Source organism: Oncorhynchus keta, chromosome 7 (genome assembly GCF_023373465.1).
Source record: "Oncorhynchus keta strain PuntledgeMale-10-30-2019 chromosome 7, Oket_V2, whole genome shotgun sequence".
Taxonomy (NCBI): domain Eukaryota; kingdom Metazoa; phylum Chordata; class Actinopteri; order Salmoniformes; family Salmonidae; genus Oncorhynchus; species Oncorhynchus keta.
Window position 1 is genome coordinate 2,300,614 of NC_068427.1, and position 14,911 is coordinate 2,315,524.

General features: G+C 43.0%; 1 protein-coding gene across 1 annotated transcript in view; it reads right to left on the reverse strand.

The window, feature by feature from the left end:
* Positions 1-8,423: 8,423 nt before the first annotated feature.
* LOC118385867 (collagen alpha-3(VI) chain-like) overlaps positions 8,424-14,911 on the reverse strand; it is a 92,214-nt gene continuing 85,726 nt past the window's right edge. The window contains exons 56-60 of the mRNA XM_035773042.2: positions 14,604-14,789; positions 14,129-14,179; positions 10,611-10,796; positions 9,658-9,774; positions 8,424-9,330 (exon numbers count right to left, since the gene is read on the reverse strand). Coding sequence (XP_035628935.2) covers positions 9,290-9,330; positions 9,658-9,774; positions 10,611-10,796; positions 14,129-14,179; positions 14,604-14,789 — 581 coding nt within the window. The 3' untranslated portion in view covers positions 8,424-9,289. The remainder of the gene's footprint in view (positions 9,331-9,657; positions 9,775-10,610; positions 10,797-14,128; positions 14,180-14,603; positions 14,790-14,911) is intronic.

Sequence of the window (14,911 nt, forward strand, 5' to 3'; positions counted from 1 at the left end):
TAAAAACACAGACCTGTGATGTGGGTTTATAGCTTTGGGATGAGCCTGGATCAGCATTTCTGATTATTAGGGTCAGAACATGTACGTGGAATGGATTCAGCTGAAAATAAGCATTGTATATGGGTTGAAAGGACCCGACACCCCCTTTATTAACAAATTCTTCAACACCAGCCAACATCAATTGTCATTAAATCTTCTGTCTACTAATATTCATAGGCTGTACCGTTTGTGAATCTTTTCAAAATAAACAAAGGCTCTAAAATAATTCCACGTTTAAGGTAATATTTCAGGTGGTCTGATGATAAGAATAACATTTGAGTGGAAACATTTGAGCTTCTCTCAGGGGACACTGCAGAATGTAATGAGTAATGATTTCCTCCTATCAGAATGTGTTTTTAAACTCTTTCCCTGGCTCTAGAGATTCAGCAGGATTCTTCCCTAGATGACAAGATATGATACCTTAGTTGAGGCTCAAGGTTCTTCAATGATAAAACTTGCTATGGTTGATACAATTCCCTCTCTTTCTCTCTCTCGCTGAGCTCTACTCAACAGGTGAATGAATACCTGTAATTTAGCTCACTCCCGATTTTGGAGAACTACACTTTTTCAAAAACCTAAGTGAATCCTTAACCTGCTATGGTGAAACTCTCAGGGTGAATAAAATGAAGAACAGACAAAACATCTGTTCTTCATTTTATTCAGCCTGAGATTAAGTTTTTGAAACAGTGAACTGCCCCAAAATCGGGGATGAGTAAAATTACAAAAATGTTACCTTATTTTGACACAATTGCAAAAAGTGTCACGGATGCATATCATTCCAGGTGTATGGTTGCATTGTGTATATGCATATATTATTACTATTACAAAGTTCTACGTTCACAAAGGAATATAGCATTCCTTTTCTCTGTATGAAGTTTCTAGTCAGAATCTTCTTTCACTTGACTTTTAACAGTACAGTGGCCCTCACTGCCTCGTTTGCCTCAGATCTCCAAGCCCTCCCCACATCTTACTGTTTTACTTGGCAGAGTTATGGCAGTGGCCAGTCCTGGGAGATTTGCCGACTTGCACACTCAGCATCGGGGAAGTCCAGGAGGAGAATGGTGGCCGACCGACTGTTTTTGGTTGTGCCACAGGATGCCTGCCCTCAAGGGGATCGATGAGAGAAAGAAACAGTTTGGAGTCTAGAGAGAGTTTCCACTGTGACTCAGCCCTGCAGATAAATTAAGTGTATTTACAGCTAGGCTGCTCAATGTGAAACCCATTAAGGGTCCAGGCTTTTATGGCTCCTTTGGAAAGACGGCGAGCCAGAGGAATGAATCACCACCGACCGTTGTAGCTTTGGCATGTGTGGTGCTGCTGAGCATAGTGGTGGAGAGCTATCTCCTCCTTTCTTTATTTCTCTCTTTCCCACTCCCACTCAACCACAGACATTACCACCAAGGCAGAATATCTCTTCCCACACTCTCAGTTTAACCTCGACACATTCATCATCTGGAGCACGAACTGACACTGACATACCACAAGTGCACGAGGACTTTTACCTTGATGCTGCACGGTATTGCTTAATGGCCTGACGCAATTTCCTTCAGTGCAAAGACATTGCTTCTTTCCACTTCTGCACCCTAGAGGAGTGTTATGTGGTTGCTCCAGCCTCAATCAAAAAGTTGAGGAAAGACCTTAGGTTTGCACAAGACACGCAACCTTAGAGATCTGCTTCAGTACGGTAAGTTCTTGGCCTATAACTGAAATATCATTGACCCTCCCTCTAACAATGTCTACACAGTCTCATGACACTCTATGACTCATCAAGCTGAGCAGAGGGGAACAGACCACTGTGTTGGCATAGCCAGCATTCTGCAAAGCCAACAGAGTCAGTTTGATGAGATCTCTCTTATACTCACTCTAAATGGTTTCAATAAGGAACACATCTGTCACGGTGAACAAAGGGAAAACGACACATGCAGACAGAACTTGAGCACTGAGCATACTTATATTTAGGTGCCATAATTTTTCCTGGTCAGGTCACATGGTCAGGAAAAACTTGGAACCATACGTATACATAAAATAATTCCCTTGCTTCAACTGAATGACCAATGTTATTTCTTTGGTTCAGTTTGTGAGAAAGCTCTGTCCTTTCCTAGTCTCAGTCATGTGACATCACACGCTGAGCCACAAGCCTTCAACCACAACATAGTAATGAGGCAAATACAAGTGGTTCACAAACCCAGAAATGTTGTTCCACTGATCAGCGCTCTCTTTACTTGAATTGAGTCTGTTCATGCCAGGTTTGTATCATTACAGGACTTGCCTAGCTACGGCCTCTGTTGATTAACCAATAGGTTGGTAACTACTTAGTAGCCTAGTGTAATTTGTCCCCTACCAACGTTAATCACAGCCTTTACCAAATTACCAAAATGTGGAGCTCTGTGACAGCATGAATACACACCTACCTTTCAAAATAAGGTTAACAGTAGTATAACATGGTTTTAGACATACTTTTTTAAACTAAATGTATGGTTTTAGACAGGGTTCTTTGTGACCCCTGTCACTTGTATTGTGAAATGGAAACCAATACCATGATTTGTGTGGTAAATGGAGTTAATTAATTCGGCAGATGGTGGTATCATAGTGGCAAGGAAAGGGACGTTTTCTTTGGCCCATGCTGAATGCCCTGCAGTACGCCACTTAGTCACTCTTCCTGCCCAAAGGAAACTCTGACACAGTTGGTGCCAGTCTGGCCTGGCCCTCGTTTCTGTTGTACATGGATGGCTGACAACTTAGAAGTTTGCACTGCCAGAGTTCTTCTCTCCCAGGATGAACCACACCTCTTGGAGAATCATGGAGAAGCTACCGAACTCGGCTGTGGCAGCAGAGGAGAAGGTGTTAAAATCCACACACCGCTTATCAAGTTCACATAACCGCACTGGGAGCCATGTTAATGTTAAGCTGTGTGAGCCCCTCTGAGATATGTGATACGAGGTGACACTTGGAATGTGTGCTGGTTATTTATCACAGCTTAAAGTGTTAATCAATGCAAACAGTGGATTGCAGGTTAATGGGTTGTAATTGTGACGGGGATGGATATGTTGTGATCGTTTTACAAACAAAGAGCATGCCGAGCAAGCACGAAAAACACAATGGAGCTTGTATCCAGTATGTGTATATGTGTCAGAGTGCATAACGGTTTTTGTGAGTGTTTGTGTATTTGTGCAAGTCTGATTCAAAATGCCATTAGAATTACACACGTGCAGCCAAATACATTTAAACTCAGTTTTTCACAATTCCTGACATTTAATCCTAGTAAATATTCCCTGTCTTAAGTCAGTTAGGATCGCCACTTTATTTTAAGAATGGGAAATGTCAGAATAATAGTAGAGAGAATGATTTATTTCAGCTTTAATTTCAATTAGTATTTGGTAGCATTACCTTTAAATTACCTTTAAATTGTTTAACTTGGGTCAAATGTTTTGGCTAGCCTTCCACAAGCTTCCCACAATAAGTTTGGTTGAATTTTGGCCCATTCCTCCTGAGCCGGTGTAACTGTGTCAGGATTGTGGGACTCCTTGCTCACACAAGCTTTTTCAGTTCTGCCCACAAATTGTCTATGGGATTGAGGTCAGGGCTTTGTGATGGCCACTCCAAAACCTTGACTTTGTTGTCCTTAAGCCATTTTGCCACAACTTTGGAAGTATGCGAGGGGTCATTGTCCATTTGGAAGATCCATTTGCGAACAAGCTTTAACTTCCTGACTAATGTCTTGAGATGTTGCTTCAATATATCCACATACTTTTCCTCCTCATGATGCCATCTATTTTTTTAAGTCCACCAGTCCCTCCTGCAGCAAAGCACCCCCACAACATGATGCTGCCACCCCCGTGCTTCACGGTTGGGATGGTGTTCTTCGGCTTGCAAGCATCCCCGTTTTTCCTCCAAACAAAAACAATTGTCATTATGGCCCAAAAGTTCTATTTTACTTGTGTCGTGCACAAAGTAGATGTCATAACCGACTTGCAAAACTATAGCTTGTTAACAAAAATGTGTGGAGTGGTTGAAAACAAGTTTTAATGACTCAGGGCACCGGCGCAGAGGAAGGCTCCGGCCTTGGAGCTGGACTGGACGCCTGGAAGCTCCGGACCGTTGACCCTCGCTGGAGGTTCCAGACCGTGGACCGCCGCTGGAGGTTCAGGACCGAGGATGGTCGCTGAAGGTTCCGGACTGTGGAACGTCGCAGGAGTTTCCGGACTGTGGACCGTCGTAGGAGGTTCCGGACTGTGAACCGTCACCGGAAGCTCTGGACTGCGGACCATCGCTGGAAGCTCTGGACTGGGGAACGTTGCCGGAAACTCTGGACTGGGGACCGTCGCCGGAAGCTCTGAACTGTGAATCGTCGCCGGAAGCCTGGTGCGTGGAACCGGCACAGGTGGCACCGGACTGGTGACACGCACTTCAGGTCGAGTGCGAGGAGCAGGCACAGGATGTACAGGACTGGGAAGGTGCACTGGAGGCCTGGTGCTTGGAACCGGCACAGGTGGCACCGAACTGGTTATACGCACTTCAGGGCGGGTGCGAGGAGCAGGCACAGGACGTACCAGGCTGGGGAGGCACACTGGAGGCCTAGTGCGTGGAGCCGGCACAGGTGGTACCAGACTGGTGACACACACTTCAGGGCAAGTGCGTGGAGCTGGCACAGGTGGTACCGGACTGGTGAAACACACCTCAAGGCGAGTGCGCAGAGCTGGCCCAGGACGCACAGGGCTGGGGAAGCTTACTGGAGACCTGGTGTGGAGCCGGCACAGATTTTACCAGACTGAGAGCACGCTCCTCAGGATGAGTACAGAGAGCTGACCTAGGTGGCATCAGACTGATAACACGCTCCTTATTGAGAATGTCGTGCCTCAGACACCAATACAACAACTCTCTCATTTCTCTCCTCCCCCAATTTCTCCATCAACGCACTGACGGTCTCTGACTCTCTCCGTTCACTCTCCTCCAATTTCTCCATCTTCTCCCAGATTGGCTCCGGTTCACTCCTCGTCTCCTCCGACCACCCCGTATGCCCCCTCCAAAAAACTTTTGGGCTTTCTTTGTGGCCGCGAACCACGGTGTCGTCGGTGTCCTCCCTTCTCTCCTTGCGTCTGCTGCCAGGACTTCCTCCCAAGTCCAGGATCCCTTCCCATTCAAGATCTCATCCCAAGTCCAGGATACCTTCTCCTCCTGGGCATGCAGGTTGGTCCTGGTGTGGTGGCATCTTCTGTCACGATCGTCGTAAGAACATTCGAACCAAAGCACAGCGTGAAATCGGTTCAACATTTTTTATTAGAAGTGAACCGCACAACAAAACAATAAAGAGCAATGGACACGTGAAGCTATGGAGTGCTCACAGGCAACTACACATAAACAAGATCCCAAAAAACACAGTGGGCTGCCTAAATATGATCCCTGATCAGAGACAACGATAAACAGCTGCCTCTGATTGGGAAGATACCTGGCCAACATAGAAATAAAACAACCTAGATTACCCACCCTAGCCACACCCCGACCTAACCAAAATAGAGAATAAAAAGACTCTATATGTTCAGGGCGTGACAATATCTCTCGGGGATGCGCTTATTGGGGCAGTATAGTTAGGCCCTGTCCAGAAGAAACCCTAACCCCTCATCCCTCGTCACTTATGTACGTATAACTACTTGAGAGGTGTAAGGAGTAGAGTGAATGCACTTTGAAGTAAATCTCTGCTCTGTTAAAAGTACACTGAAGAAAAGCTATTTTATTGATCATAGTGAATTAGGAGTATAATTAAAACAGGTTACCATTTCCCACCAACATTAGACAACTATACAGACAGTCCTTAAATAATCAGATTAACCAATACCTGACACAGACATTGTGGTGTAGTGGGAAGATCGGAATACCTTGAACCGGGTGGTTTTGATGTTCAAATCCCAGGTGAGGATGTTGAATATTGTAATGTAATGTAAACATGTACATCAAAGTGTGTCAAATATATAGTGTGTGAGGGCATCCCTAACCTTGCCAACAGACAAAGAGATGTCACTGGTTCACCAATCAGGGTCTTGATTGGCTTAGCAACAGTTACAATGTGTAATGAACCACTTCTTGGGGGGGGGTCTTTGGGACCATTAGGTGATGTCCTGACAACTGATACACAGAAATGTTCCCATAAAATGTGTGAACATTTGTATTTTATCTTCTGTGTATGTTCTCCTAACCCTCAGAAGACTGGACACTTGAATGTTCTTGCAACGTTCCCATGAAATGTGTCTAGAACATTAATATCGACAATATGTTCTGAGAACATGGCAACTATGTCCTGTGTATGTTTGGTGGGGTGTAGATGGAATATTCTCCCAACCCACAGAAAACTGGACACATGACTGTTCTTGCAACGTTCCCATTAACAATATCGTTCTAGAACATTAATATCTTAAATTCTGAGAACATGGTAACCGTGTTCTGGATAAGATGTATTTGACATTAAGGGGATGATCTCTCCTTGCACATCTTGGAAACATTCCAAAGATAGCGTTATTAAATGCCCTACTGTAAGGAAATTCCCTCTTAAAGTTATGGGATTGCTTCCCAAAAAAATGTATTCACTCATTGTCCCACAAAATCATCCTGTTGTCCCACATTCGGGTAGTCTAAATGTGGTCATCCTAGTCAAAAATCGTAATCAAACATGGGCTTGTCTTGAGAGTCTTGCATGGCCCAATCAAAAAAGCGGTTATCTTTTGATACAGCAAATACTCCCAAAGGGGGTTCAAGGAACGTTCAGTCAAAAAGTTGGGACGCTGTTGCTTGTTGATTCGAGTTAGCATGGCGATCAACACTAAAAAGATTGGGGTAGTTAAATGCTTTTCCCTCCCTCCCTGATCCAAATGTCTCATTTGCATATGACTTTAGGAACGTAGTTGTGAAGGGTACAGTCCTGTCTTGGCCATCAAAACTACTGCAGAGGCAGGACATCTGGAGATACTGTGCTGAGTTGGAGAAGGAGGCCAGTGACCCCCTAACAGTACTAAGTCCAAATCCATAGTTCACCTCTTCCTCCACAGTCCACAGTTTGAGCTCCTTGGACGTGACTTGTGAATGTTCAGGATATTCTTTGTAGCCAGCATGAAAGTGCAAGACAAAATATGCAGACTTACAGTGTTTCAAAGGTTAGAGACTCACAGTAAATTATTTGACAAGGCCACCATTATCCCTGCCTATGACATGAAAGGGTCAGTGTCGCTTTCATACACACAAAGGGATACTTCGGGATTTTGGCAGTTTTTATCTACTTTCCAGGAGTCAGATGAAGTCGTGGATACCACTTTTATGTCTCTGCGTGAGGATTACTAACTAGCATTTGCGCAGTGACTGGAAGTCTATGGGTATCTGCTCATTGCGCTAATGCTAGTTAGCATTAGCTTGCGAAACTACCTCTAACTTCCTTCATACTGGACACAGAGACATAAAAAGTATGGTGTACCAGTCCTACTTGGCGAGACAGGTCAAGACAAGTTAATGGTGTAATGAAGAACAATAATAGACCACAGATAAATAATTTCTCGTCACAATGAACGTGAACTTGATCACTTAGAAGATGAATGCATCAACTTAATGAGTACAGTAGTAAGCCAATCATACTACGGGAATTCTATTTTCAACAGTGGAATATAATACTTAAATGGTGCTAGTAGTCCCATCTCAACTTCTTTACTGGTTAGATGATCAATCCCTAAACTCAAGTGACTTCTGTAAGTGCTTTCCTGGACCTTTTCCTACTCCTCTCACAAATGATACAAAATTACCCTACGTTGTGTCAGTATCAGATGCACACACACACACTCTGTTAAAGATGCACTCACAAACTTTTGTATAATTTCAGACAGTCGTTTTGAAAGTGGTGCTCACGAGCCAAAACTAGCCCCCTTTATTTGTTTACTAAGTCATCCAATTGTGTACTACACCATTCATTTGGTGTGATATGAATGTAACAATTTGTATGATATCATACACATTTTGCAATTTGTGTGATATGTTACAAATCCAATTCATGCAATATGGTAGAATTTGTTGTGCTTAAGATCTTCCTTTTTCGCTTTTGGCCTTTGTCTCTTTCTTGGTCACTCTGACATTTCACAGGCCCCAAGGAACAGTCAGTACTTTACAAGGGCTTTGCTCTCAAACTGAGTCATGTACCAGATTTCCTTCAGCCTTACAGCTCAGACCCTGAACTTCCTCTTTTACACAGTCCTGTCCATTTGATTCCCATGTTCAAAAATAGAGTTTCATTGGTTTAATTCCTTCCCTCTGCATTTTCTCCAGTCTTTGATTCTATGTTTTGATGTTAGATACACAGCGTGTTGCATAGTTGGTGATTCAAGAGATCAAAAAGAAGAAATTCAATGCTCGAGTTTATTAGAAAGTCTAATTCATTTTTATTTCCCCCATTCCCAGATGAAACACAAAGTTTAGTAAAACAAAACAAAAAACAGCTTGACAATTACATTCCATATTCAAAAACTGGAACATGTGTTTGAGGCAGTGGTTCCAGAAGTGCATTGACGTTACATGATGAATTCCTTTAGACGCTGAGAAATTGGTTTAACTCATTATATACACACTGCCAGGTAGGACTTGTGTTAGCATCAGCGTGAACTCTGCAACTAGGAGAGTATTTGGCATGGTGAGGGAAAGTAAATTGGGGGATATATCAAATCAAATGTTATTCATCACATGCTTTGTAAACAACATGTGTAGATTAACAGTGAAATGCTTACTTACTTATATAGTGAAGTAAAATAAACCTATGGTGACCCTTTCAAAGTCATTGTGGACCTGTGTGTGTGTGTGTGTGTGTGTGTGTTCGTGTGTGTGTTCGTGTGTGTGTGTAAATAACGATTTATTGATCATCTCTGTCCCAAGATGGTCATACACATACATTTTAATTATAAAACCTTATTCTCATGAGTTTATTATTTGATGTTAAACATATGGTGTAACTGTTGCAGAATGTTTTACATTACAAACACTGGATGTACTCTGCAACTCCATCAGAGAACTAAAAAACAATATGTAGCACCAGTAGGAGAAATCATGCAGCAAATTGTGTTGCTTTCATTTTGTGAAAAAGACTACTTCAAGATTGTTTTTGATCAAATCCTGTTCATGGAATCCAGTGCAGCCACCTTTCCTTTGGTATAGCTTTTCTTTGGCCATTTGAATTGGTTTTCTTCCGAATCTCAGAAGAGGAATATGTTGACAATGAATCAATGTCCTCCTATGTTCGTATTGCGGCAATGACTCCTTGGTTGACAGGTGCTGTCGGTGAAAAGCAGGAAAGAAGACAAACATGATTTTAACACAACACCAATTCTCCCTGCATTTTGGAGTTTCCCTGATTTGATCTTGTTCTGAGGGCAGGTCTACCTCGAGGGCAGAATCAAATGTGATTGGTTAACGTTAGTCATGAAATGTGACTGGTTAAGTTTAGACACGTAATCCCAATTGGCTACGGTTAGGGTTAGGTGTTGGGTTAAGTTTATAAAATAAATGTTATTGGGAAAGGTTAGGGGTTGTGGTAAGATTCGAAAGAGCAACTTTGCATATAGAAACCTTTGTTACGCCCCCATTCTACCACCAACCTACCACCTAGCGAGCCTTTTCTTCTCTTTCCTTTCATTCTCACTCGTCGCTGTGAGTGCCGCTCTGGGTTTGCGCGGCTTTCATCCAACCAATCCCATGCCTTTTGCCCTCCAGGCAGAGCTGCCCTCAGGACAAGATTGAAGGAAAACTCCACTGAGCATTTATTTACACATACAGAATATTTGCAATAGCATGTCTGTCCCTGAGAAATTAGTTTTAGGTGGATTGACAGATGGAACATGGAAAAGGTTTTCAGTAAGGCTATTCAACTGCCGATGTTTGTCTATGGAGAGTACATGGCTATGTGCTCGATTTTATACACCTGTCAGCAACGGGTATGGCTGAAATAGCCAAATCTACTAATTTGAAGTGGTGTCCACATATTTTTTTATATATATAGTGTATATCTAACTACAAGGAGGTGAGTTGACAGCCGACGGTTAAATTACTAGATAAATACACAGAGTATACGAAACATTACGAACACTTTCCAAAAAATGAAGTTGCATTTTGGGTGGTCTTGATACACACGTGAAACTGTTGAGTGTGAAAAACCCAGCAGCGTTGCAGTTCTTGACACAAACAGTTGCACCTGGCACCTACTACCACACCCGTTTCAACGGGACTTATAAATCTTTCGTCTTGCCCATTCACCCTCTGAATGGCACACACACACAATCCATTTCTCACTTGTTTCAAGGCTTAAAAATCCTTATTTAACCTGTCTCCTTCCCTTCATTTATACTGATTGAAGTGGATTTAACAAGTTCTTAATGTTTTGTATACTCAGTGTATACAGACCGATGACTAAATAGATGGACATAGACAGTTCGACAGACACCAGCAACTAAATATAATTATTGTACAAATAGATGAATGAATGGACAAATAGATGGACAGGCAATAGCAGAGACAGACAAAGACACACACAGATATATATGACTAGCTAGACCCACCTGCTTTTCCACAGGCCTTCTCACACTCCTCTTGAGTTTCGAAGCGATTCTGGTTGCCGCCACAGCCTCCGTACCAGAAGCGTGTGCAGCTCTTGCTGAGTGCATCGTAGTGCCACTTGAGAACAAACTTTGCGCATGCGCCTTCCTCTTTGGGGAGCTGACAGATTTCCACTCCTGTCAAGGCCGCTGTGAGGGAGGTGAGAATAGGCAGGCCGATGAATATGTGTCTGACACGGTTCGAAAACCAGGGTTAAGCCGTTTAGCCAAAGCCTATGCACTGTGCACGTAGGCAAGCAAGGACACCGCAGAACACTCTGCTCTGAAAAGGTACACTGTTAGGATACAATACAATGGTGTAGCTCAGGACATGTTTTTGCAGGTGTAGTGTGTACAGAACATGCTTCATGCAGTGGGAATGAACATCGAATGACATCCAACGTCAATAAACATGTTGTCAGTTTTTTGTTTGTGGAGACATGTTGGAATTCATTTCCGGATAACACAAAACAGGGACATCTGTTATCCATTGACATGACATCTGTTTATGTTGAATATTTGTCCACGTGTTTTTGGGGATGCCTGTATGATCCAATAGTTGGTCCAAATGGATGTTAATTGTAACAATAGAGGTGCAAAATGATATACAACTTGAGAGAAAGCACTCCCCACCACAAGCCATTCCTTCTTCAAACTCAAGATCTCGAATATAGTTTACAGTACGACAGATCATAATAAGAACTCTCTGCTGCCCATTTAGGCCAAGACCTAGGAAAACTGACAGTGAACCACTTAATCAGGCTCATTTTTGCAAAGTTCACTAGTCCAAAACACAATGAACCATGCAAAGAATTAGCCCTCTTCATTAATTTGCTCCACGCTTATGACTTGGCCCGGTCTCAGCGAAGATGAAAGTATAACTTTCCCTTTCTCCATGCTTGGCTTTTCACTCATTCCATACTTCATTCAGAGGCAATGGAGGGTTTATAGCCAGACACAAAGGGAATCTTTGTTTCCAAAGTGAACACAGACCGAGGAAATTGTGTTACGTAATGTATATAACCTGCTACAGTAGAGATTATATATCACTGTTTTCAACGGATCTGGGCAAGAGGACTGAATTTAAATTATGTTTCAGTTGAGAGTCAGAGTTGCCTGCCTGAAACCTAGACATGTTGGTTAGGAGGAAATGCTTTTATGTTTATGTCAGCTGAACCGCAAAGCATTTGGATGACGCACTCAACAGCGATCAAAGCCGGTCATATGTTCTACAGAGGTAGTTGGAATGGATCAGGCTGTAATGTATTAAGATGAGAGACCACAACTAAATGTGAGGCATGTTTTTTCCACCATAGTCTGAGAATAGTGGTCCTTTGTAGCTCAGTTGGTAGAGCACGGTGCTTGTAATGCCAGGGTAGTGGGTTCGATTCCTGGGACTACCCATGTGTAAATTGTATGCCATAAACGACTAAGTTGCATTTGATAAAAGTATCTACTAAATGGCATACATGTACAACAAATTAGGAATATAGAGTTGTACCCACTTTTGGCCTCAGAACAGCCTCAATTCATTGGGGCATGGACTCTACAAGGTGTCAAAAGCATTCCAAAGGGATGCTGGCCCATGTTGACTCCAATGCTTCCCACAGTTGTGTCAAGTTGGCTGGTTGTGGATCTCTACTCCGAATAGCTCGTTCCATCTCATTCCACAGATGCTCAATTGGATTGAGATCTGGTGACTGGGAAGGCCTCTGAAGTCACTGTCATTTTCGTGGAACCATTCCTGGACAATCCTAGCGTTGTGGAATGGGGCATTATCCTGCTGGAAAAAAATCTATTTGCAGATGGATACACTGCTGCCGTGAAAGGATGCACCTGGCAATGATGTTCAGATATCCTATGGTATTCAACCGTTGCTCCACTTTTATCAAGGGGCCCAATGTGTGCCATGGAAACATACCCAACACCCTCACACCACCAGCCTGCAATGTTTACATGCGGAATGATGGATGCATGTACTCATGTGGTTTTCTCCATAGCCTAGTCCTCCCATCAGCATGAAACAGCAGGAACTGGGATTCATCAGACCAGGCAATGTTTTTACAAACCTCCATGTCCAGTGTTTTCGATCCACTGCAACTGCAATTCCTTGTTTTTTGCTGAAAAAAGTGGAACTATGTAAGGTCGTGGGCTGCCATACCGCTTTTGTGTAACGATATTATTTTATGGGTCTTTGGTCACCAATATTGTACTGGATTGTCAGTTGACTAACTGTAGCCGGTCTGTTGCTTTGTCAGCCTATTTTTTCCTCTTTCATCAATGACCCTCTTTGACTACTGGCCTGCCATTAGCTGGGTGTCCTTTGGGTGGAGGACCATTCTTGATAGCAGATGGGAAACTGTTGAGCGTGAAAATTGGCAACTCAAAAATGTCCACCAGAGCTGTTGCCAGGTAATGTATTTTTAATTTCTCTACTATAAGCCACCTCCAACATCATTTTAGAGAATTTGGCAGTACGTCCAACTGGCCTCACAACCGCAGACCATGTGTAACCACGCCAGTCCAGGACCTCCACATCCAGCTTTTTCACCTGTAGAATGTTTGAGACCAGCCACCTGGACATCTGATGAAACTGTGGCTTTGCACAGCCAAATAATTTCTGCACAAACTGTCAGAAACCATCATCTGCATGCTCATAGTCCTCACTAGGGTCTTGACCTGACTGCAGTTCGGCGTTGTAACCATCTTCAGTGGGCATATGCTCATCTTCGATGGCTACTGGCATGCTGGAGAAGTGTGCTCTTCACAGATGAATTCCGGTTTCAACTGTACCGAGCAGATGGCAGATGTGGGCGAGTGATTTGTGCCCCATGGTGGTGATGGCGTTATGGTATGGGCAGTCATAAGCTACGGACAATGAACACAATTGCATTTTTTTTTCAATTGCAATTTGAATGCACAGAGATACCGTGACGAGATCCTGAGAACCATTGTCGTACCATTCATCCACTGCCATCGCATGATGTTTCAGCATGGTAATGCACAGCCCCATGTCGCAAGGATCTGTACACAATTCCTGGAAGCTGAAAATATCCCAGTTCTTCCATGGCCTGCACACTCACCAGACATGTCACCCATTGAGCATGTGTGGGATGCTCTGGATCGACGTTTATGACAGTGTGTTCCAGTTCCCGCCAATATCCAGTTCGCACAGCCATTTAATAGGAGTGGGACAACATTCCACAGACCACACTCAACAGCTTGATCAACTTTATGCGAAGAAGATGTGTTGTGTGCTGCATGGTTTTCTGATCCACGCCCCTACCTGTTTTTTTAAGGTATCTGTGACCAACAGAAGCACATCTGTATTCCCAGTCATGTGACATCCATAGATTAGGGCCTAATTCTTTTTTTTTTTTTTAATTGACTGATTTCCATATATGACCTCTAACTCAGTCAAATCTATGGAATTGTTGCATTTATATATATTGTTTTCAGTGTATATTAATGGCTTTACTTACCGGGCGCTGAAAGGATCTCAGTCTGAAGCTGTTCCACTTGTTGCTCAGGTTCTGGTGATGTAGAATAAGAAAAAAAAAAGAGTTTCTGAAGTCAACCTTTTACCAACTGATCTACAACAACCCATAACACTTTAATTGAACTATATGTCATAGAGCTGTTTTTACAGTGTGATAGCATGATATAATAGATGTTGTGTACAGTCATGATAGGTGACTTGTGTATGTCACATGAAATAACACTCAAATAACAATATACAAAAGTACCATGGTTAGCTTATCAGCTAGCTAACCAGGTAACATAATATGCATTTGCTTTCAAAAGCATGACATGAGCTATCAGGACTGCTTAAAACAGCTGTTATTAAGCAAAAGACAGTCAACAATTGGCTACTTAGTTAGTTTTGTCAAAGTAGACCAGTCAGGTGCAAAGAGCCTCTATAAGCTTTCAGAAAACCTGGCAACAAGGACCACTCACCTGACCTCATGCAGCGTTTCAAGCACTGGGCTTCAGTCTCGAACCTATTGCCATTGCCTTCACAACCACCATACCAGAACTGGGTACAGATCCCATTCTTTCTGTCAAAGAACCACTTAGCCTGATGGTTTTTGCACGCCAATCCAGGGTCAAAGTCAAGAGAGCATGGGTCTGTGAGCTCGTTAGCTAGAACATGCAAAAACAAGACCAGTCACAAGAGGGGTAAGAGAGAGGAGAGAGGTATTAGTATGGTTATGAGGAACATCACCCATCTAAAAGCATATTTGAGTTACTGTGAGCCAGTTGTC